The 25,707-nt window shown below is 38.0% G+C and overlaps 2 protein-coding genes across 3 annotated transcripts; both read left to right on the top strand.

Moving 5' to 3' along the window:
- Positions 1-9,701: 9,701 nt before the first annotated feature.
- Positions 9,702-10,558, top strand: LOC115995938 (ATP-dependent Clp protease proteolytic subunit 2, mitochondrial-like). Its single transcript, XM_031235087.1, has 2 exons — positions 9,702-10,102; positions 10,410-10,558. The coding sequence occupies exons 1-2, from the start codon at positions 9,772-9,774 to the stop codon at positions 10,556-10,558; spliced, it is 480 nt and encodes a 159-aa protein (XP_031090947.1). The 5' UTR covers positions 9,702-9,771.
- Positions 10,559-11,529: 971 nt separating this feature from the next.
- On the top strand, positions 11,530-16,883 carry LOC115996214 (ATP-dependent Clp protease proteolytic subunit 2, mitochondrial-like). Of its 2 annotated transcripts, XM_031235362.1 has the most exons (5): positions 11,531-11,934; positions 12,242-12,349; positions 12,392-12,459; positions 12,502-12,752; positions 16,491-16,883. In XM_031235362.1, exons 1-4 carry the CDS (start codon positions 11,604-11,606, stop codon positions 12,742-12,744), a joined length of 750 nt encoding a protein of 249 aa, XP_031091222.1. In that variant the 5' UTR covers positions 11,531-11,603; the 3' UTR covers positions 12,745-12,752; positions 16,491-16,883. The 2 variants fall into 2 exon arrangements, with proteins under 2 accessions (XP_031091221.1, XP_031091222.1); XM_031235361.1 differs by having other exon boundaries at positions 11,530-11,934; positions 12,242-12,459.
- The last annotated feature ends 8,824 nt before the right edge of the window (positions 16,884-25,707 follow it).

The following is a 25,707-nucleotide window of genomic DNA, read 5'->3' as shown; positions in this document are numbered from 1 at the left end:
TACATCGAATAAGCAAACGATAAAAGGAACGGTGACTATATCACACTACTGATAGAATTTCTTCAAGTGGTAAGCGTTCCAAGTTCTATCCACCAAACCGCCTTCCATTATCTCCAACCAGTATGTTCCTGGGAAGACTATTTCTAAGATCTTATAAGGCCCTTCCCATTTTATGGCTAACTTCCCCCCTTAGTGAGTCAACTGGCTTCCCGATCCCTTAGGACTAAGTCTTCTACTTGAAGGTGCTTCACTTTGGCCCGCTTATCTTGATCCCGCTTGACTGCTTGCCGGTACTCGGCCATTCGAGCGTACATGGCATCTCGTCTTTCTTCCAAAAAATTCTTTTCAATTTGCAAACTTTCTTCGTTGCCCTCGTCATTATAGAACATGATTCATCGACTGGGCACCTGGACCTCGGTCGGCACCTTTGCCTCGAAACAAAAAGCTAAAGCAAATGGCATCTTGGCAGCGAGGATTTATCCGGTAGGTCCAGAGTACTTTTTCTAACTACTCGACCCAAGTACCACCCAGCTCTTCTAGCATTTTCCTCAGTCCGTCCAGCAAAGTTCGATTCAAATTCTTAATCTGTCCGTTCGACTAAGGATAAGCAACAGAAGCTTTAATATGCCGAATACCATGCTGCACACAGAAGGCTGCAAATGACCGATTATCAAACTATCGACTATTGTCAGTGACCAATTGCTCGGGCAGTCCGAATACAGATAATATTTCTCCAAATAAACCGGCGATACTGGTACTCAATGATGGTTGCTAATAGCTCAGCTTCCGCCCATTTAGTGAAGTAATCTACCGCGGCAATGCAAACTCTATGCCGTCTAGGCGCTTGCAGCAATTGTCCGAGCAGATCCACCCCCCCACTTAGCGAAAGGGATGGCAATCGTGACTGGCGTAAAATTTGGTTGGTTGAGTATTCTTTTTCGCAAAAACTTGACAGGTTGAATATTTCTTAACTTCGTCTATGCAATCTTTCACCATAGTTAGCTAGTGGTATCCTTGGACGACTAGCTTACAAGAAAGCGTGTTGGCGCCTTGGTAAGCTGCGCAAATTCCTCTATGAGCTTCCTCCATCACTATCTTTGCATCATTGGGGAGCAAGCAACGAAGTAGGGTACCACCGAATGCTAGCTTGTATAGCCAATCATCCATTATTTCGTAAAGCGGAGCTCTTCTCCGTATCTGGTCAGCTTTAGCCTTATCATCAGATAGTTCGCATTTTTCCTTGTACCTCATGATTTCATGTATCCAAAACCACTCAGGCTGCATGACCGGATCAAGATATGGAGAAGGCATCTTAGTGATGGGGCAAACCAACAAGCCCTCGATGCTTGGCCTCTCTACAATCTCAGTCCGGCAAACTTGTGATAGGTGGTCGGGCGATTCGATGATTGCCAATTTTGACAAGATGTTGGCCTCCACATTCGTAGCTCTCGGGACATGAATTACTTCTTACGTGGTTAACTTTCCCAGAAGTCCCTCAGTCACATCTTTATACATCTTCAACCTTTCTTCTTGAGTCTCACATTCATTAGTCAACTGGTTGACCACTAATCGAGAGTCGGTTTTGATCCTTACTCACATAGCTTTTAAGGCATGAACCAAGTGCAGACCGCCATTAACTGCCTCATATTCGACCTCATTATTTGAGGTGCGAAATTGATATTGCAAGGCATAGTAAAGGTGGAAGCCTTCCGGAGTAGTAATCATTACTCCTCCGCCGCAGTAACGTGTACTAGCAGCACCATCTGTTTGAATTTCCCACCATTCGGCCTCGTCAAGCTCCTTATCAGTGCGAGGCTCGTCCGCCTGCGCTGAGTATTCCACTATGAAGTCTGCCAATGCCTGAGCTTTAACCGAGGGTCTGGGAAGGTACTCAAGCCCATATTGAGTGAGCACGACTGCCCACTTGATCAATTTGCCGGACGAGTTCGGACTTCGCAAGATGCTAGCTAGCGGCTAGTCAGTCAAAACACTGGCATGATGAATTGTAATTTAGTGGTGGATGGATGAGTGTAAACGGGGATGGAATCCCCGAGTGTCGTTCTATAAGGATGATAAATTGGAGTCAATTGAATGCAATGTTTTCTAAGGTAGAATTCAACAAGAGATATCTAGGTGCAAGGAAGCAAGGGGAAGCATTTGAAATAGAGCAAATGTAAGGAAACAAGAAAGCAAATGAAAGCAAGTAACAATGCAATTAAAGCTGGGAGTTGGATTCAATCACTAGAACGATGCATGCACAAGGCTAAGGTGGATTCAATTTAATGCAATCATGTCTAGACTTAAGGGATCGCAAGGCACAAACACCAAGTGGCGTTACACTTGGACTCCCAGTCCTGCGATGCCAAAGTGCTAGCGGTGCTGCCAGATAGAACTCCTAGTTCCGTTTGAAGTCTGCTCCAAACAAAACCAAGCTTATATCATAATTAATTCTACTTAATGTAGGAATTAACTAAATTTACACCCTAATCCAATGGATTAAAGTTTAACTTACATAGGTTAGGGCATGGGTTCGAAACTTCTTACAAGTACAATATTCCTTTTTTACAAATTCCTCGATCCTAAAAACTTTGCTCAAGTGCAAGCCACACAATATATTTTGAACATCATCAGTCCATTCCCGATACTAAGTTGAACTTAAGAGCGATCTAAGTCCTTCTAAGAGAGTTCGAGTTAAGTCTCAACACCTACCCCTTTCCTAGAGTTCAGCTTTAACTCCCAAATTATTCCAAAAAAGATCAGAGACGAAGAGAGTTACAACACCCAAAATTAGGGGTGGGAACTTCGGGATTCGGTTCAGTTTTTTTTCGGTTTCGGTATTTCGGTATTACAAAAAATGATACCATTCGGTTTTACAATAAAGTTCGGTTCGGTTTCAGTTCGGTATGAAACGGTTCGGTTTTGGTTCGGAATTTGGTTCGGTTTAGGATGTTCAATTTTCAACATTTACTAATTTTCCAAACAACACACTGCCAAACAATATATATTTGCATAATCTAAAGTCTAAAACATAAATATTACATAAAAATAAAACAATTCAAACACAAAATTAACATAGTAATCTAAATTGTAAAGTAATATCTTGTTCATCCATCATCCCCTCATCACATCATCCCCTCATCGGGGATCAATATTAATTATTATTATTATTATTATTATTATTATTATTTATTTTATATATTTAAAAAAACTGAACGGTTTTCGGTTCGGTTCGGTAAAAAACTGAACCGAATCGAACCGTTCGGTTTCTCTATATTAAGTACCGTTCGATTCTTTCGGTTTATACCGAACCGAAGTGCCCACCCCTACCCAAAATCATACAATACATAAACATGTAAGCCACCCAAATAAGAGATATACCTATCTCCATGTCATTAGGCTCCACACGTGCTTGACTCATAATAAAGATTCTTCCCTGCTCCTTGCCTCCATTCCTGCTCTGACTGCCTCCACTCCGATTCTGACTGCTGCTCCCGGTTTGCCCATTCTCGCCATTAGCTGCACTCAGACCACCTCTAGTATGAGCTCCTAAGTTGTTGGGTCGACTCCCACTCCCATTTTGTCCACTACCAAACTGGCCTCGATTCTGACTCTAAACCAGGTTCTGTGGGCTTCCAATCTTGGGGACATTACATGATAAGTGCCAAAAGATGCTTACTTTTAAGAGTTAATTTAGGGTTGTTCTATACTTATTTGAAATCCTTTGTGTGTGATTTATGGGGAAAATGCTATAAAGTGTTGATAATGTGTACACTTGAGTGTTTTGAAGGATTCTCAATTGAGGGAATGACATATGAGCTTAAATTAGAGCAAGCTTGGAAGAGTGAAGATGAGGAGGTAGCAAAAGCCCCGCCATGTTCGCGACGGAGGTCGTGGCACAACTTCAGACCCGGCCACGACCACGACCTCGGTCACGATCGTGGCTGAGCACCTGGTCACATTAAGTGACCTTGGTCACGATTGTGAGGTGGATGTGGCAGGGGGTGCGAAAAGCTTTTAGCCCGGGAAACCGGAATTCTACTTTAAAATCAATATTTTTAGTTGTAATTATGGATCTTTGGACCTTTTGATCATTTTAAATTTTTCCCATCATCTTAGATATTTTTAATCACCAAAAACACTCTCTATTCAAGGAAGAAGAAGATCTAGATTGAAAAGTCTTGAAAACACTTTGTGATCTAAAAGCTACTTTTCTACAAGTTTGAAGATATCGAAAAATATTTTTGTGTAGGTTGATCGCTAAGGTGTTCTAAAGTAGAGATCACGAGACCAGTGGGGGGTTCTACCTCTCACGTTTCCTCGTTTGTCTGAGGGCCTCCTCGATTTCTATATATTTATTTGCACATTGTATGGCTTGAGCGTGTTGGTCCCGAGGGGATGGGGTATAAGTCTAGAGGGGGGGGTGAATAGACTTATATAAGATTTTGCAAATCTTTTTCGACCTCTCGTGTGTATTAGACTTAGGATGTTTAAGTCCAATACCTCACAAGTTGAAGACAAAGTTTTATGCGCAGCGGAAATGTTATCCCCTTTTTATTTAGCACAAGTTTGATCTGTTCGAGAGGTGTGGTTAGTATGCAGTGCAGTCGACAGGTAAGAAAGGTTAGCGAGAGATAAAGCGATAAAGTAAATGCAAGAGAGATTTTTAAGTGGTTCGGCCAACCCTGCCTACGTCCACTCTTCTTCTAGAAACTCCCTAGAATGATTGCACTAAAATTTCCCTTTTTAGTACAATGTTCGAGCGCTTGAGCTTTGATCACCAAGCTCGCCTCAAGCCTCAGGTTTTTCGCCCCGCTTCTTGTTACTCCACCTCTCGAGCACTTGAGCTTTGATCACCAAGCCCGACTTAAGCCTCAGGATCTTCACAAGACAGCCTCCAAGTTACTCCGCCTCTTCTTGCCTTCTCTAAAGCAAGGATGTGGTTGCGTTCACGGTTAAGTAACACTCTCCAATATGATCAAGAGCTATCGTTGAATATCTTCTTTGTTGAGCAGCTTTGATCACCTTCTGGATATATATGATGTTTTAGTAATGTAACTCTCTCAAACACTAAGATGTGTTTTCTCGCACTTGTGAATATCAAAAGATATTCCAGATTAAGCACTTGCACTTGAATGTTTTTCTCAAACACCTCTTTTCAGTTCCGTACGTTCTCTTCTCTATATTTTTCAGACCCTTTTCTCTTGTGTTTTCAAGTGCTTATATATGAGAGTTGAGGAATAATTCTGTTGGAGGGAAAATTATTCCGTTTGAATTCTGGTTCCCATGCCAATCATGGGAGTTGCAATTTTTCAGCTTGTTTCATAGAGTGGTGGTCTTGTAACTTGTGTTGTTTGTCTTGTAGTGAATATCCCATATTCCACTATCTTGAGTCCATGCTCTACTTCCTTCTTTTGGCAAAAGTTGCTCTTTTTATATTCCCACTAAACCTTGTTTTAGGGGATAAGACCAACTCAGGATTGGTGCGTCTTTTTGACCGTTTGTTGTGGAAGTCTGACGTGTCATCCACTTTCGTCCATTTTGAGTTCCCATACTCAGAATATTCTTTTGGCACCTTCTTAATCTTTTATCTCCATGAGGTTCTTCTCCAAACTTAATTTACTCAATCGAGTCTAAGTGTTTATCGCATTCCTTTTAGCTGGAGAAGTTCCGATCTATCGAGACCAATGTTGATGTCTCGATCCTACGTCTCGAACTGGATCGATGTCTCAAGATTCTGTTGATGTCTCGATCCCATGTCTCGAACTGTTCTGATGTCTCGAGACTTAGTTGATGTCTCGTAGACCCTTATTCCTCCAGTGATGTCTCGTGTCTTCTTCTGATCTATCTAATGATAACTTACAACACGAAACTTCCTAAAGTGTTCATCCAAGTTTACTTTGAGCTTAAATATTTTCTGAGTTGAGCTCATTTACCCAGTTGTATTTTCGCTCTTGGTTTACTTGTTGAACTTACACATATTGCCTATACATCGAGACTTAGGGGATTATGTTTTACATTTTGTATCATCAAAACCTATTACATGGTGTTCCTAACAGAGCATATGTTTCTAGGGTTTTTTTCTCAGGCTAACGAACAGATCACCTGTTCTAATGAGAGATTCCATGAAGAGTGTCAAGGCTATCCGATCGTTTAGATCTTCAACTATATGTACCTCCTTCTACCACTGTTTAATGAACTCTTTTAGTGTCGCGATTTCTTCCTACTGCACAGATGATAGGGATAGGAAATGTTTCTTTACTTTCATGCTCCGACAAAGTGTGCTAGGAAATGCTCGGCCAATGTTTTGAAGTAGTCTATCAATCGATGTGGGAGAGAAATAAACCACCCTAAGTCACTCCTCCAAGTGTGGAGAAGATGGCACAATAGTACATGGGATCCTCGACACCCATAACCATCATCTTGGTTTTGAATGCGAAGATGTGGTTGCTCAGATTATTAGTTCCATCGTACGTAGGCATTGATGGGCATAGAATGAAAGGGCTTGTAGAGAATAGCGACCGGGTAGTTGGTTGATCTTACCTACTTTCTACTTTGCATTTCAAATCTCAAACTTCTTTAGTTAACTTGGCAACTTCCCGGGCTTGGGCTTCCTAGGTAGGCTCAGGTGATTCACCACTGCTTTTGGCTATCTCCCTTGGGTGAACCAACTTTTACATACTCTACTACTTGAGGCTTGTTGGTCCAAGTCTTCGCTAATCGAGCGGCCTCGGCTTGTCAACGTGGATTGGGTTTGATCGCCCTTCGTTGGGTTTCGACCGGTTGGTCATCATGGCTTCGATATTCAGATAGAACCAATTGGATATGTAGACCTAGTCAATCTAAGACTGAGCATGCAAGATGATTTTCATGGTTGACCAACGAACCAGGTCCTCGTGTTTTCTCTAGGGACTTGTCCTGCCTGTTTATTCTTTGTAGCCAATTGTGATCAATGCGGTCCATCGCTACGAGGACCACCCTTCTTAAGGCTTGGTCGTGCTATAGGGCCTCTAAGATGCGCTCAACTGCCTCTACTACGACGAGGCAGGGTCTATCTTGGCCGACCGGTGAGAATTCGGTGACAAGTCTAGATGAGGATCACACTTCTTCTTCCTATGGGTATTCCTTCGGGTTGCTCTCCCTAGACATATGGAGCGATCGAACAGTGCCCTAGAGTTGGGTTGACTTTTTGCACAGGTCGTGAGTCGACCAACCAGATTGAGCTTAACGACGTGTGGTCACCATTGTGTCTTAGGTTTGAGGAATGAACATAACTTTTTGTATCGATCCCCACGGATAGCGCTAATGTTGGTTTTATGATTTTTTGGCAGTCAACGATTGGCCAACACTACTGTTAAAATAACGAGTATATGAGAAATATAAAGAGAATATAGAGAGAGTAGATATTTTGTATTATTGAATATTGCTTGTCCTTTCTCAATGTATGGGGGGTTCTATATTATACATATTTTGGGCTAGAAGTCCTACAGGAATAGAAATCATAGATTGTCTCATATTGGGAGTCCTTGTTACATTGGAAATAAGGAGCCCAATCCTTATTACATTTTGAATAGTAAGTCCAATCCTTATTACATTATGAATGAATAGTAAGCTTTAATCCTTATTGTACTACAAATAGCTCATATTTTATCTCTTGTCTATTCTATTTTCAAGAGACGTTATTGTGTGGACCATAAATAAAAAGTACATTATTTGTGTACATAAAGTACATACATTATTTGAGTACTGAAAGTATACTATTTTTTATCTTATCAAATAATGTACATTCGCCATGCACCTTGTGCTCAGATGACATGTAGTGACTCTCCCATATGGGAGGTCATGAGATCGAGCCTCAGTGGAGGCATGTGGGCTGGGCCGTCCCACCTTGGACTTCATGCCCGCTCACGGGCCTCACTTCAAAACTGAAATAAACTATTATATTACTATTCTATATTCAAACAATTTAACATAAATAATATTAAATTTTTTCCGTGTTTAAAATTTAAAAAATACGTTTTTTAAGATCTTAATGTTTTGTATGTGTGTGTATATATTTTAATTTATGAAAGCTCGCGCGAACTAGCATGCCAAGCTCACGAGACCCGCATTTTCGAGGGTAAAAATTCTAGGCCCTAACTCGCCACTCCGCGGAGTGGTTAGGGTTGGTCCGTAGGTTTCGACTCACCTTGACACCCTATAAGCAAGAGGGAAATTGATTGAAATGGTAAAAAAGGATGAAAAAGGACACAATTGGGACATTTTTAAAACTTGGACAAAATAAGGAAAAACTCGTTTGAGATTTGAGTTTCCAGTAAAAACGCAAGTCTCAAACGAGTTTCTCATTTAAAAAAAAAAATTCACCTTAAATACGAGAAACACAAGTCTCACTTGCATTTCTCAAAATGTATAAGCCAAACGCAAATGGGACTTGCTTTTGGGCTATGTATTTTTGTACAACACAAACACAAGTCTCACTTACGTTTGTAAAACAAAACAAAAAAAAAAACATAATTTAAACGCTCTGTTTCCCTTTTCCGGCTCTGTTAGGCTTCTCTTGTGACGCAATTCAATGTTAAAAACTTTCTGGATTTCAATTCTGCTCTCATCAAAATTGATCACTGCCAAGTTGGAACAACTTTTCCACTGTCAGCCGGATAACCACGATCTACTCCACCACAGGCGACCTCCTGCGTCGTCGACAAGCCAACACCCACTTCACCAGGTAATTTATAACATAGCCGCCGATTACCTCTAAGCACTGGGCGTCGACCAACAATCACATAGGTCACTGTCGTTCTCCGACTGCTTCACCCCGTCAACCCAATTGCTACCAGTGAACTCCTGACCCCTCTCGATCGGCACTATTTTATTATTATTATTTTTCAAAATCCTAGGAAACCCTACTAGGAAACGGACTACATCTACACGCTTCTTATTGGAAATGTTTGAAGGTTTAGTTCGGCAGTTGCTATTGGGTTACCTTGGCCAATACATTTGACGTTTAATTTTTTTTATTTTTTATTTTATAAACGCAAGTAGGACTTGCATTTGTGTTGTACAAATATATATAGCTTAAACCCAAATGATACATGTGTTTCTCGTATTTAAGGCGAAAAAAAATAATTTTGAAATAATAAAAAACTAATTTGGGACTTGGCTTTTTTACCAAAACTCAAGTCCCAAACTTAATTTCTCCTCTTTTTATGTCTAAGTTTTAAAAGTTTCCCTTTTTGTTTTTTGGCCATTTCACTCAATTTCCTAAGAGCTACGTCAGAAGCTTTTATTTGGTTTTTGTAAGCCCAAAAAACTTAAAATGGTTTATCATTGATGTGGGAGATTTTTTTGATGGTTTCTTCCTCCTACAAGACACAAAATATTGTTAGAAATAAAAATAAAAATAAAAATAAAGAAAACACGGTCGGAGCGAGTCAGAGTGGCCGCCATCTGACTTTAAAATCATACTTTATTGTTTTTTTTTTGTTGATGTTGTTAGAATTTGTTTTTGTTTTATTTGTCTTTTTCTCTTTTATCTATTTCTTCCCAAATTCTCTTTTCTAATTATATTCACAAAAACTTCTCAAAAATTACAAAAAGATTGGAGTATTACGGATTTACGGATGCTCTAAGCAAGACTAGGCAGCCAAGCCCGGTGGTTTGATACTTAGACAGTGACGCACTGACGCCCCCAAGGCTTACTATATTTCCCAACTCAAAACCCCAAAGCCCTAATCGTCTAATCTTCCTCTTTGCTCTTTCATTTTCTTCACCACCATGCGCTGCCTCATTACGCGCAAGCTCTGGAATGGGCTCTCTGCCGCCGCCTCTCTGAGAGCTCCACCGCTTTGCGGCCAAATTCAGGCGCGTTACAGTTCTCGGCGGTGGTATGGACTGGTTCCGATGGTAATAGAGCACTCCTCTCGAGGGGAGAGAGCCTACGACATATTCTCGAGGCTTCTCAAGGAGCGCATAATCTGCATCAATGGCCCCATCAATGACGACACGTCCCACGTCGTTGTCGCTCAGCTCCTCTTTCTCGAGTCTGAGAACCCCTCCAAGCCCATCCATATGTACCTCAATTCTCCTGGCGGCGCTGTCACCGCCGGTCGGTTTTTCTTCTGTTGTTTTCAATTAGGGTTGAATTTCATTTTTTTTTCTAATTCTGTTGCGGAAAGTAATGTACAGTAATGAAGATTGTGTTATTATTATTTTTTCCCACTATTACTGTTTGCTTGTAATTTAATTGAACTGAAATGAGACATATATACTATGTAAAGATTGACTGTCCGTATGATTACCCCTGCCTGTAGAGGTAACTGGAATAAAGAGAAAGAAAAATGCTGCCTGAATAGTTTTAGCCATTATTTCAATGAAGAGTGAGATTGAACTTCCATTTTCGTTTTTCCTTGTAGGTCTTGCTATATATGATACGATGCAGTACATTCGATCTCCCATCAACACCATATGCCTAGGTCAGGCAGCATCAATGGCATCTCTACTTCTAGCTGCTGGAGCCAAGGGTGAGAGACGTTCTCTCCCNAACACCCACTTCACCAGGTAATTTATAACATAGCCGCCGATTACCTCTAAGCACTGGGCGTCGACCAACAATCACATAGGTCACTGTCGTTCTCCGACTGCTTCACCCCGTCAACCCAATTGCTACCAGTGAACTCCTGACCCCTCTCGATCGGCACTATTTTATTATTATTATTTTTCAAAATCCTAGGAAACCCTACTAGGAAACGGACTACATCTACACGCTTCTTATTGGAAATGTTTGAAGGTTTAGTTCGGCAGTTGCTATTGGGTTACCTTGGCCAATACATTTGACGTTTAATTTTTTTTATTTTTTATTTTATAAACGCAAGTAGGACTTGCATTTGTGTTGTACAAATATATATAGCTTAAACCCAAATGATACATGTGTTTCTCGTATTTAAGGCGAAAAAAAATAATTTTGAAATAATAAAAAACTAATTTGGGACTTGGCTTTTTTACCAAAACTCAAGTCCCAAACTTAATTTCTCCTCTTTTTATGTCTAAGTTTTAAAAGTTTCCCTTTTTGTTTTTTGGCCATTTCACTCAATTTCCTAAGAGCTACGTCAGAAGCTTTTATTTGGTTTTTGTAAGCCCAAAAAACTTAAAATGGTTTATCATTGATGTGGGAGATTTTTTTGATGGTTTCTTCCTCCTACAAGACACAAAATATTGTTAGAAATAAAAATAAAAATAAAAATAAAGAAAACACGGTCGGAGCGAGTCAGAGTGGCCGCCATCTGACTTTAAAATCATACTTTATTGTTTTTTTTTTGTTGATGTTGTTAGAATTTGTTTTTGTTTTATTTGTCTTTTTCTCTTTTATCTATTTCTTCCCAAATTCTCTTTTCTAATTATATTCACAAAAACTTCTCAAAAATTACAAAAAGATTGGAGTATTACGGATTTACGGATGCTCTAAGCAAGACTAGGCAGCCAAGCCCGGTGGTTTGATACTTAGACAGTGACGCACTGACGCCCCCAAGGCTTACTATATTTCCCAACTCAAAACCCCAAAGCCCTAATCGTCTAATCTTCCTCTTTGCTCTTTCATTTTCTTCACCACCATGCGCTGCCTCATTACGCGCAAGCTCTGGAATGGGCTCTCTGCCGCCGCCTCTCTGAGAGCTCCACCGCTTTGCGGCCAAATTCAGGCGCGTTACAGTTCTCGGCGGTGGTATGGACTGGTTCCGATGGTAATAGAGCACTCCTCTCGAGGGGAGAGAGCCTACGACATATTCTCGAGGCTTCTCAAGGAGCGCATAATCTGCATCAATGGCCCCATCAATGACGACACGTCCCACGTCGTTGTCGCTCAGCTCCTCTTTCTCGAGTCTGAGAACCCCTCCAAGCCCATCCATATGTACCTCAATTCTCCTGGCGGCGCTGTCACCGCCGGTCGGTTTTTCTTCTGTTGTTTTCAATTAGGGTTGAATTTCATTTTTTTTTCTAATTCTGTTGCGGAAAGTAATGTACAGTAATGAAGATTGTGTTATTATTATTTTTTCCCACTATTACTGTTTGCTTGTAATTTAATTGAACTGAAATGAGACATATATACTATGTAAAGATTGACTGTCCGTATGATTACCCCTGCCTGTAGAGGTAACTGGAATAAAGAGAAAGAAAAATGCTGCCTGAATAGTTTTAGCCATTATTTCAATGAAGAGTGAGATTGAACTTCCATTTTCGTTTTTCCTTGTAGGTCTTGCTATATATGATACGATGCAGTACATTCGATCTCCCATCAACACCATATGCCTAGGTCAGGCAGCATCAATGGCATCTCTACTTCTAGCTGCTGGAGCCAAGGGTGAGAGACGTTCTCTCCTACTTCTAGCTGCTGGAGCCAAGGGTGAGAGACGTTCTCTCCCTAATGCTACAATTATGATTCATCAGCCTTCTGGTGGATACAGTGGACAGGCTAAAGTGATTCATCAGCCTTCTGGTGGATACAGTGGACAGGCTAAAGATATGACAATTCACACAAAACAAATTGTTCGGGTTTGGGATGCTCTAAATGAATTATACTCAAAACATACTGGGCAATCAGTAGATATAATTCAGAAAAATATGGATAGAGATTATTTCATGACCCCTGAGGAGGCAAAAGAATTTGGGATAATTGATGAAGTTATAGATCAAAGACCTCTGTCTCTGGTGACTGATGCTGTTGCACAAGAGGACAAAGATAAGAGTTCAAACTAGAAGTTGAGGTAATATTAATTTTCCAATTATAGATTCAAGATGCAACTTTTTATTAGTTCTACCCATTTGTTGCATAATTGAGCCAACAACTATTTTTACTAACATCTTAATATACAACGCATCTTCAATACCCATTTCTTTTGATCAAGAAAAAGCCTATGACTATTATTTGCTTCTATGCTGAGTTTTCATTTTATTAGCTTTTATTTCAATATGAACTTACGACAGTGTTTAATTGAAGTGATGTCAGTAATATATAGAAAATTTTTGTATGATCCCAGAGCATGTTTAAAACTTTTTCTTGGAATACTTGATGTGTGAATAGTTAGTGCATGTAGTTGCCCACACATTCTCAGTGAACTGTACACAAGAAAATTTCTCACTTGTTCTGGGACTGCAGTGAAGTTTCTCTTATACATTATCTTATAGATCATATTATAATTACTGCATGCCCATTTATTTTCTATTAAGGATCATATCAAGTTTTATGGGCCTCTCTTGGTTTGTATATTTTTTGAAATCATCATCTCTTCAATTTTATTGAAATTGTCTACATCTCTTTTCATTTTTCTTGAAACTGTTGTTTGCATAGAAAATAAGGAAAAGAAATGCAAGTATTTAACATTGGATGCAGAGTCATGTCTCTGAGGAAATAACACACATAAGTTGATATATTGCATAACACAATGAGGACTGTCTTGGAAATTTTTTTACAAAGGAGGCTTAAGAGGGTATGAGAATATCACTTAATTTCTCTAACTCAAATCACTAAAAGCAATTTGCTGGCCCTTGGTGCTTGGGTCTGGTAAGAGGGATGGAGTAAAAAGGGAAATGTGATTGTTGTTGGTTCAAAATCTTTTTACCTTAACATTTTTGTTCATGAATAATGGAGTTGTAAATAGTGGCACAAGTTAACAATTATTATTATTATTGTTAATATATATATATATATATATACACATATATATTTTACAGATCTTCAATATTGAAAACTGAAGAATGTTTTTGATTATAATGTGTCAATTTATTTCTGGTTTGGTCTAAGGGATATCAGGCAAATATTCCAAACAAAGTTATTTCCAGCATTTGATTGGATTATCCATAAGATGCAATTTTGGTTTGGGCTCCTCATTTCGCAACCTTGTAGACCCAAAGATGCATGAATCTTGACTTGATCCTGGCTAAAATTGGATTTGGGTTGCTCAGCTTTTTTCTGAGAACTAGAGTTGTTCAGTAACCAAAAGTCTAGAAGTAAGAACTAGATGAGTGAGTTTACAAACTCGGTGAAGAATATAATATGGCAAAAACCCATACCATCAAATAGATCACCTGCTGCTAGTAAACTAAAATTCCAACACAATTGTGCATCCGGCTCTGAGCCATCATATTTCAATCTCAAACTACAGCATAACAATTTTCAGCATGAGTATAATCGTGACATTGGACCTACATAGAGCTTCAACCTTTCTTGTACACTCTATTAAACCTTTCTGTTTTAGAATGATTTGGGACAATTAACACTTTTTGAAAAAAAATTGCTAGGTTGAGATCATACTTTTGCTGGTTGTAAGGGGTCAAAGATAAAGAATAAACCCAATAAAGTACTAGATTGTTTTATCTGATCTTGCATAATTGGGATGTAATAAGATGAAAATGTCGTAGCAGAACTCAAAGATGGGTATCAAGGATATGTAACTTTTGAACAAAGTTTACATGTCTATCTCTATAAATAAATTCATAATTTGTTCCCTGAACTTACTCTAGTTCATCTATAGCAAATAAATTGCATATGGGTCTCTTATTACCTGTGTCCTGTTTCTTGGAGAGCTTTGATACCCTCAGAAGTGTAAACCTTCTCTTTAACTTTTAAGAACCAATGAGACTTCTTGGGTTGAAAGTAGAAAAGAGAAGCAACCAAATCAAGTTATGAAGAATAGTAATTGATTGAAAGTTGAATGTTTAGACGAAAGGCTGTAGATGTATTTAGAGTAAAATACTACTACTAAGAATCATAAAAGAATATATACCTTAGAAAAGAAACAAACAACTAGGTATAGAATTTGTTACACAATATTTTCAGTCCACTAAAAGTAATCTCAATCTTTGTTGGCGGCAATCTCTTTCCCTGCTCTAATCAGATCGCCCTGCATCAGTTTCCTGTTTGGCTGTTTATTACCTTGGATCTTTTTCCTTGATCTAGAACACATTTTTGTGTACTTAAAATTGGAACATAAGATTAGGATCATTGTTAGGCGACGCCTAGGCGTCCGGTCGGTCGGGACCGAGCGCCTAATGTGCTTGCCTCGCCTAAGTGCAGAATACAACCCCAAAACTCCACAAAACATACATGGGTAGAACCTACACACTAAGGCGAGTCTACCGGTGTAATTTCTAGTCGGAGAAGTGGCCGGAATCTTCCTCATGCGCCGGCGCGTGGAGTTAGAGCGGTGGCGCGGCGGTGCCGCGTGGTGGCTCCGATGGCGGAGACGTTCGAGCTCCAGCATCGTCCTCCTGTTCCGAGCAAAGCCCATTCCTCTTTGTAGAAACATTATGGAGCAAAATAAGGATGCTTGCACCAGTAGTGTTAGTGCTGATAGTGGGAGTAGTATTTCCAGGAAAAGAGTTCCTTTTTGTGTCTCAATTCCTATGTATATATATGTGTAATCAGTGTGTAGTGATAATACATAGAAATATACAAAAGCTTTCAGTTTCACTCTTCTCAAGGCTACAACTTCCTAGAGGAGAGTAAATGGGGCTGCTACAACTCCCTAAAGTAGAGTAAATATGGCTGCTACAACTTCCTAGAGTAGAGTAAATATGGCTGCCTATTTCCAACACACATCATGCCTAATTGCCTATTCACATCCTAATTATTTTGTATGGGAATATATATATATATATATATATATATATATATATTACTCATCGCCTAGGCGGCCGCCTAGTCGACTAGGCAATCGACGGCATCTCGCCTAGAAAGTCCGCCTAGATAACTATGATTAGGATCAAGGTTTTCTGCTACATTTTTCATACTGAGATTTGAAAACGTTGTTTATCACCTAAATTGGAATGAGCCTTTTAGTCAAGCTAGAGAAATTATTGCTTGAAGAATATGCAGTGGTGTTGGTACTAAAATTATTATGAAACTTTGGACTTTTGGCAGTTCAATAGGTTAACTTCTAAATGGAATATGATTGCATTTTGCTTATTGTAGCCAGATTGACACTAGATTGGATTTATAATCTAGTGTTCAATTGGCTTCTGTATCTAGTATTGTATTGCTATAATCCTCAGTTTCATGCAGAAAAGATATTTCTTTTGTTTTTAGCTGTCTAACATTTTGATAGTTCATGAAACATGACTATATGACCAGAATTTCTAAACATGCTTTGTTTAAGAAACCAGTTTCATGCAGAAAAGATAAGGGTTGTTTGGTTTGCCACTTTTACCATAATCGGAAATAAAAAAATGAGAGAGACCTCATTTTTAATACCATATAAACAGAATTAGGTCACCCTTCATATCCTTCAGTTGCTACTGACAATTTCAGTAATGATTCTGGCTCTAATTTACTACCAAACATACTACTACCAAAACCCATGCCGATTTTCATATTCAAATAAAACATGTCTTTAAATTTCTGCTGTCTAACATTTTGGTAGTGCACAAAACAGGGCTATGGGACCAAAATTTCTAAGCATGCTTTGCTTTAGAAACTAATAGTATTTGTTCCTATTTTGGTGCAGGGGAACTTGGTTCTTGGGATGCATCTCGGACACGGCCATTGAGTGCCGTTTGCATTGATCAACTAACACTGGGAATTTCTCAAAAAGCAAGTTTCATCTTATTTCGAATTCAAGTTATTGTCTCGTTTTCTATATAGTAGGCTATGGGGCAGGCCTAGTTTCCTAGGAGGTTCATTGTCGCAACAAATGGTTTACAGTTTGGGGATGCCATTGATAAGTTGTGCCAAAGCAATTATCTTTGACCATGTTAAACTTGCTTGTGGCGGTGTTTGTTCTACTTTTGCTATATTTATCCATTGATCTGCACATAAAATGATGATATTTAGCAATTTCTTACAATTTGAAACCATAAACTGCCCATGATATTGAAAAAAAAAAAAACCTTTTTGTTCAGTTTTGATGAACGATATTTTTATTAGTATTTTAGTTAATATTATTATAATTAGTAGGCAGTATTTAACTAGTTTTCCATTAGTTCTTAAAATAATTAGGTGATAGACTTTTTATTATTATGCTAGTATATTATGGTTTTCTTTTTCCCAAATAATTGTTATTGTGAGATGGCAGCCTAGTGTCTTGAGTCCAAAAGCCCATTGAAAAAGAGCCCATTCCATCCTATTAGTTCAGTGTAAACAGAAGAATGGCAAAAGAGGGAGACCGCTTCAAAAGTAGCAATCGTTCGGCACAGGTCCTATTCAATTGGGAGATCCGATTGATCAGTGAGGGCTCGGAGAATTAGTTGGAGGATGAGTAGTATATAAGGAGGGCGATAATGAAGAGAAGATGATCAACTTACCCGGACCAGTTCTGGTTCAGCGAGCGTTCGGCGGCCTCGTTCCATTGGCGGCGGCAGTAGCACCTAAATACCTTCGGATAACAGCAATAGCAATTAATTAAGTTCTCCATTGGCAGCTTTAAATTCCACTGCCTAAATACCTTCGGATAACAGCAATAGCAATTAATTAAGTTCTCCATTGGCAGCTTTAAATTCCGGTCGGCGAACGTAGCTTCAACAAGTCTCCAGCAAATCAGAAATTGGTTCGGCACAATAGTATAGTAGCAATCTACTTAGCTTTTCATGATTCTTTTCAATCTGCTTAGTAATTTGTCTTATTGATTTTGAGGAATCCGTACTACATTTTTTTTGATTGGGTTCACTGCCAACTCTTAATGTGATTGTCTAAGGTATTAGTTGTTATTAATTTCTTAATTATGCATTGCTAAAACTTTTTTTTTTTTTTTTTTTTTGAATACTACTAACTCTATTACAATGCAGTATCTGTTCATAACTACTTTCTTAGCCTATTGAAGCACAAGAGTAAGCATTGCCTCCACTGAGACTCGAACCCACCAAGAGAAGGGTAAAACTCTTTAATTAGGGACATGATTAATTTACCATGAACATTGTGTAGTAATTGTTTAATTTAATCAAGAGTAAATTCCTTTTTTGGTCCTATACTTATTGTGCCTTGGACACATTTAGTCTGCTTTTATTAACTTGACCACATTTTGTCCTAAGTTATCAAAAAGTGGACAATGTTAGTCCACAGTCAGCTTTACCGTTTGATGGCCGTGAAGTGCAAGGGCATTTGTGTCCTTTCATGTTCAATTATTCATGTGGTGCAAACAACAGACATCAACAGCTTTTAGAACACGTAAATCATATCGTCGGGATGATAGCATGGGTTTTTAGCGACGACAACGGGTCCCAAAATGATGCCGTCGGAGTTGTATCTAGAGACGCCGGTGAGATGACGGTGTCGACGTCCGGCGCCGGAGTACTGAATAAACACCTCACCGTAATCCAGCGTTCTCGATCACGATGCTGTTTTCAAGCGTGATCAGAATCCTGTTATAGATCTCCGTCCTGGAGATGTCGTCGCCGGAAAACGGGCGCGAGCACAGATTGACTGAGTGCATTTTCTCCCGATCCTCGTCCACGAACGACATGCGGAAAAAGCGATCAATATCGTGGTGAAACTGGCGCAAGACGCGGTTAGACATATTCGCCTCTGGACCGAAGAAATAAACCCTAATCGGAGTAACCGAAACGCGGCGGACATACGCAATCCCTTCGTCCATGCTCCTTGCCGGCTTTTTTCGCGGCTGCTTAAACCTATTGTACTCCTGCGTCACCAATTTCGCAGGATCGTAACAACAATCCTTCATTCGCTGCATTTTCTCCAACGCAAATTCGATCCGCTCAATCTCAAACCTCTTCGGATCAACCGATTGGAAGAACTTCTCGTCTAGCATCGGCCCCGGAATATACCCACGCTGAACCAGAGAGCAGATCTTGAACACTACTTTGAACGGCAAATCGAGTCCGCTTGGAAGATTCACGATTGGAACCAGAGACGAGTTGGAGGAATACGAGGAACCATCACCGAGATAGAACTAACTCTTAGTTTCTTTATAGTTTGCAAAACTGTGGTTAAAGTTTGGAAGGTAGGAATTCGAAGGAAGCTGCAAACACATGGCGGTGGATTGTCTGATGATGCAGTTTTGGGTGAAATCTGTTGTTCTAGCCGATTGATCTTCCGGAGCTTCCAGATAGATTGGTCACAAATGCCCTTGCATTCTGTCCACAAAACAGAATTTCTGACAAAAATAGATAACATTGGTCACAAATGCCCTTGCACTTCACGGCCATCAAACGGTAAAGCTGATTGTGGACTAACATTGTCCACTTTTTGATAACTTAAGACAAAATGTGGTCAAATTAATAAAAGCGGACTAAATGTGTCCAAGGCACAATAAGTGTAGGACCAAAAAAGGAATTTACTCTTTAATCAATTGAATTAAGTTTTACCCTTTGATCTTATTTTAGTAATTGATTGTGTTATTGGGTGATCAACTTTAACATAATTGAACTGAATTGAGGGAATTCCTAGAGTAGAAATCATGCCTATTAATTCCATGCTCCTAAGGGTAAATGAGTAGATATTGATTGTCTTATCAGATTGACTATTTGGTTCACGGTATTCCGTAAGTTCTTCTAGGTTAAATGGGTTTTAATTATTTGAATAAATGTCTTAAGCATACGAATGATTAAAGCACGTGACTGATTCTGAACGCCATACGGATTAGTCATATAGCAGTTAGAACGAACCCTTAATTGGTTGGGTAAGTTAAACTAATCTGCAATATAAGTAATGGTAATTGATTCATGTTCCAGTCTTTATTCCCTTGCTGCTATCATTTCGTGGTTATTCAATTGTTTTTCTTGCCTTCGTTTTCCACTTAAGTTTTATTTGGTTAAGTACATTTTGATTCTTAATTAGCTTTGAATACTTTAAATTGTCAAGTTAGTTTAATTCCAAATTATTCAATTGCATTGTATCAATTCCCTGTGGGTTCGACCCTTGCCTTTGCACACTATCACTACAACTGATTCGTGCACTTGCGAGGACTATTTAAAATTGTCCATCAAGTTTTTATTTATTTATTTATTTATTTTTATTATGGTATGTTGTGCAGAATGAGCAGTTCAAAATCAAGGAGTTTATATATTACAGTTTGAAGTTATCTTTTGGTAGTAGTGAAGTACTCCCCACCGATGCAATTATTCACTTTATGTGTTGGTGGCTAAAGTTTTAAAAGGAAAATTGTACTTTTAATCATTCTATTATTGTTTTACATTAGTATTTTTACCCGTGAGATGCACGAAATGAATTTATTATAACTGCATTGAGAAAGGAAGAAAATTTTATGATTGCATTTTATACAAAAGAAAATAGGTGCGTAGGACCATTATTTAGACTATTCTCATGGAATGATTCGTACTTTAAATACACAACTATCGACCACTACAATTATTTATATCCGAGGAAGGAAAATTATAAATTGTATTTTATTTAAATAAAATAGTTATGTATACTATTGATATAACAAATTTACTTACAATTAAATTGAGATTAGTTGTACTAAATTCTGGTGCACCAACGGGCAGGTTCTAACAACGGCTGATCATTATCAAATAACGTATATGGTTGGAGCGATTCTTGAAGGAATGGCTCGTAATATAAATAAATAACGAAGAATCCATTCAGTAATAAACATTTCATTTTATATGTTAATTAGATATTTATTACTTTTTTTTTTTCTTTTGAAAACCAAACGAACTTTCATTAATTAATTCAAAACCAAACTCGAGATACAAATACGTGATTCGCTGACCTTCGGACATGGCGAACAACAACGTCACCAATGTCACTAGCAATCAACTTGCATTGTTTAATAATCAAACCAACATAGGAGTAATCAAAAGAAGAGGAATGAAAAGCATGACATATGTTCAAACAATTCGATTCCAAAATAATATGTTGGATACTCCGAGTCTTCAACCAGGTGAGCGCCTCCTTCACAGCCATAGCCTCTGCCACAAATGGATCGCCATTACAATTCAATGTACCACCGCAAACAGCCACAAACGAACCATCCGGACCCCTAAGGACGGCTCCAAAGGACGCAACGTCCCCATGAATAGCTGCGTCGACATTGCACTTGGTTTTGCCACGCGGGGGAGGTGCCCAGTGCTCAACATGTGAGTTCAGGCTTTGTTGATTGGGAGAGGCAACCTGAAAAGTTTGCTTCCAAGAAGCTACCAGCTCATTCACCTGCAGCTAGCTGTAAATAATTTAATGGCCAAAACTTCCCGTTCCAAACACGCTCATTCCGAGCCTTCCTAATAGCCAGAACCTCGCCACCATCAGGAAAGTAGTAGAGGGATCAGCAGCACACAAAATAGTCTGGACAAAGCGAGGGAAAGGGAACCCCCTAGCACATCAATCGCACCCCACAAGTCACATGCTAATGGACACTCACACAGAACATGCGAAACCGATTCGATCACCGAAGCACAGTAAGAACAGCCACCACCAACCACGATACCCTTCGACCTCAAAACCTCGAGGACAGGCAAAAAATTCCTCAAACATCACCACAGGAAGTTCTTAATGTTCGGAGGAACCTTTAGAGCCCAAAGACGTTTCCAATCTGTGAACTCCGTTGCAGCACCTTGCGAAGTGGCTTGCAATGTTTGAAGTCGATATCCATGCTTGACCGTGTAAGCTCCCTTGATGTCATCTTTCTAGCACCAACTATCAGGGTAGCTAATAGAAACAGGAGTGCGAGTGATTCTCGGCACATTCCGCTCGTCGAAGAGATCACGCAGCAGGTCTACGTCCCATTCTCCATCACTGTTCAGTAAGTTACAGACCCGGGAGTCCTTTAGCTCTTCAATGCATGGCGTATGGAGGTAAGGATTGTCTTTATCTGCTAACCATGGCCATCCCAAAACAAGTGTGTCAGCTCCATTACCCACACGACGAATCACACCTTCACGAAGCACCTGCTGGCCAGCCAAAATACTCCGCCATAGGTAGCTCGGGTTACGACCAATCGTTGCATCCAAGAAATTCGTACTAGGGAAGTATTTTGCTTTAAGAACGCGAGCCATCAGAGATTGAGCATTCACGAGCAGACCCCATCCTTGCTTTGCCAATAGGGCAATGTTAAATTCGTGCAACCTTTTGAAGCCCAACCCTCCATAACATTTCGGAATAGCCATCCGAGCCCAACAGATATTTATTACTTAATCATTTTTATTCTACAATTTATAATTACATATTGTATTCAATATGAACATAACCAACGACAACACTTTCTATAATTTTCTAAGAAACTAAAATAAAATCTTGCTGGCCAAAATTAGATAGTCCCAAAACGATGTCGTTTTGGGGCTGTTTATATATATATATATATATATATATATATATATATATATATATATATATTTTTTTTTTTTTTTTTTTTCATTTTGTTCCCCGTTTCATTTGGTCATTTCGGTTCTCCTACTTTGGGTGTCTAAATTTGAGAAATCCTAACCTTTCTAAACTTGTAATCTCTCTCAAATAATTTAAGATCTGGGTTTCTCAAATTGAGAAACCCTAGTCCGAATTTGGTCCAGTCTCCGGAACACGGATGCATGTATACACTATAATTTCTTTGACATTTTTCTCCAATTTGAGAACACATACACGGATTACTAGATACTTGCATCTATGTTTCTCAATTTGAGAAACCCTAATTTGGTTTCTCAAGCTAAAAAAATTCAGAATTGGATTTCTCAGTATGAGAAAATCAAGTTTGGAGTTCTAAAGTATATAGATAATAACGAAAATAATGAGTAAGATAGTATATAATGAGATTTAATTTTGTCTCTAACCTTGATCTATGGTCTTTTGCTTCTTCATACCCCTTAGAATTGTTGATTCTGTTAGTTTCCTCATTATATTGTTTGTATGAATTGTGAAAAAATGATGCTCACAAAAAAATTTGAAAGCTCATAGTTAATTATTAGTTAAGTAATAGTTAATTAAAGAGTTTTTTTCCCAAAATGGTCCCTCGACTATTGCTCATTCTCAATTTTGCATTTCGACTTTCAATTGCACCTAATGTGGTCCTCGACTTTCAAAAACTCACCCAATTTGGTCCCCCGTTACATATTCCGTCAAATCAGTGTTAAAATGGAGGGCATTTTCGTCCATTTACCTATTGTTAGCCTAATAAACATTGAGGGACCATTTTGAGAATAGTCAAGGGATCATTTTGGGAAAAACTATTTTATTTATTTCATTTTTGTTTATTTTCATTTTTTAGACAGTATAAAATTAGAATTTCTATACATTTTTTTCTTACAAATATAAATAGTTAAAATCGCGCAATCCAACCTCAAAATTTTTAACTTTCTTTACAGACTTTTCCCCTCTAAATATGCAAACTATTCCTATGAAGTTTTACAATAAGTTCCGTAAATTTCATAAATACTCATATACTTTTTTTTTTTTAATGTTCATAGACAATCAATCACTATGTATCACATTAAATATTACTTTTACCATTGAAAATAATATTTTTTATTCAAGCGTAGACACCCAAAGAGTGGAAAATGTAGGGAAAATATTGGACCGAAAGGCAAATTTTTCTAGTAAACTTCTCAAGTGAGCCGAAAAGTAAAATCTCGTCAATGTTTGCTGCAATATTTTCTGTATTTGATTTCAAAATAAATATTAAATTTTATATTAATTTACATTTTTTAAGATATTGTATGACATCTTTTATATGTTTTCCTCTTCTTATTTTTTTTATTAATTATTAATTATTAAGGCAAGTATAATTTATTTTGTAATGTGGACACATTATTTTTAATAATTTTGATTTAATTAAATTATACCTTAATTATAAAAATCCTACTTAATAATTTTAGTATATTACACGAGACACAATAATTATTATAAATAATGTTTAATAATTGTCAATTTGTATTCAACAATAAAATTTATAGTTAATTTTTAAGTCAATCATAAAATCTTTTGTGTTGTGGGCACATTATTTTTAATTATTTGAGTTTAATAATATTATATCTTATTTATAAAAAAATCCAAAGTAATATATTTAGTACTACGGATGTGACTAAGAATTATTTTAATCGGTGCTTAAAAAATGAGTATTTATAAAATTTACGAAACTTATTGTAAATCTGCATAGGAATAGTTTGTATATTTAGATAGAGGGAAAAAGTCTGTAAAAAAGTAAATTTTTTAGGATGGATTGAACGATTTTAACTATTTATATTTGTAAGAAAAAAAAATGTATAGAAATTCTTATTTTATAGAGTCTAAAAAATGAAAATAAACAAAAATGAAATAAATAAAATAGTTTTTCCCAAAATGGTCCCTGGACTATTCTCAAAATGGTCCCTCAACTATTTCTCAATGTTTATTAGGCTAACAATAGGTAAATAGACGAAAATGCCCTCCATTTTAACACTGATTTGACGGAATATGTAACGGAGGACCAAATTGGGTGAGTTTTTGAAAGTCGAGGGACCACATTAGGTGCAATTGAAAGTCGAAATGCAAAATTGAGAATGAGCAATAGTCGAGGGACTATTTTGGGAAAAAACTCTTAATTAAACGAATAGTTCAAATTTGATTAAAGAGCCCAAAACGAATGCCATAGTCTAATTCATGTGGTTAATGACCTAATGAAAAATGGTAAATTATGCCATGGACCCGGGTTCACCTTGCAAGGTGGACCTATGTCTATGTTCACAATTTTAAAACTCTATGTTCACAATTCTAGAACTCTATGTTCACAATTTTAGAACTCTATGTTCACAATTTTAGATCTCAATATACAAAATTACATTACTCAATATTCACAATTTTTGAACTCTATATTTACAATTTTGTTATATAGATTCAAAAATTGTGTTATACTATTAAATATAGAGTTATGAAATTGTGAACATAGATTTCAAAAATTATGAACATAGAGTTCAAAAATTGTGAACATATAGAGTTCTACAATTATGAACATAGAGTTCTAAAATTGTGAACATTGACTTGTGTCCACCTTGCAAGATAGACCCGGGTCCTAACAACCAATGAAAATATAGCATTTATACCAAAATCTTAATTTGTTCAATATCCACAGTGCTAAAGTTTGGGTATTATAGAACATTTAACTACTTGCTATGTGAAAGTTGTTAGTGTTCGTGGGATGAACGGTTGGGAAATGAAAATTAAAACGAAGAGTCAAGACTCCCCGAGTGTCGGTGTCGAAGGAGGTAATGCGGAAGATTGCTTAGCCTTTAATCAAGTAAATGCATAATGGAATTCCGAAGTTGTCAAGGTGCATAGAGTGAACATTTGTTTGTAGAAAGGTTGAACAATTGAAGTGAACAAGAAAAAGATAGCAAGTGAATAAAGCAAGGGATGAATCATGCTAAGTTATGATGCCTCATGGTGTGACTTAAGCAAGGGAAGATTGATTCAACTACTTTGGCTATTCAAGGGTGTGATCTCACAATCCTTTTCCACAAATAGTGTACTAAGGCGCTCTAGCTTAGGAATACTTGTTAGGTAACCAAAAGCTTTAGAGGCATTTTATCAAACACTTAGGTTTCACACCTTCCTACTATTTTACACTTAGAATTTCATAGGATCTATAATTGCAAAAGCTCTTTCTCAACACTAATCACTACTCATGATTAGATCAAGGTCTCAAACTTCCAAGAGATTGACCAAATCAACTTAGAATCAAACCAAAACACAATCAAGGAGCAAGAATAGATTTCCAAAATATAATGAATCAACTTCCACAATTTAGAACTGAGGATCAACACTAGGCATGCATAACATCACACAAT

The sequence above is a fragment of the Ipomoea triloba genome, chromosome 11, assembly GCF_003576645.1.
Source record: "Ipomoea triloba cultivar NCNSP0323 chromosome 11, ASM357664v1".
Classification (NCBI taxonomy): Eukaryota; Viridiplantae; Streptophyta; class Magnoliopsida; order Solanales; family Convolvulaceae; genus Ipomoea; species Ipomoea triloba.
Note: the sequence above shows the minus strand (reverse complement) of the source record. Positions and strands in the feature narration are given on the sequence as shown.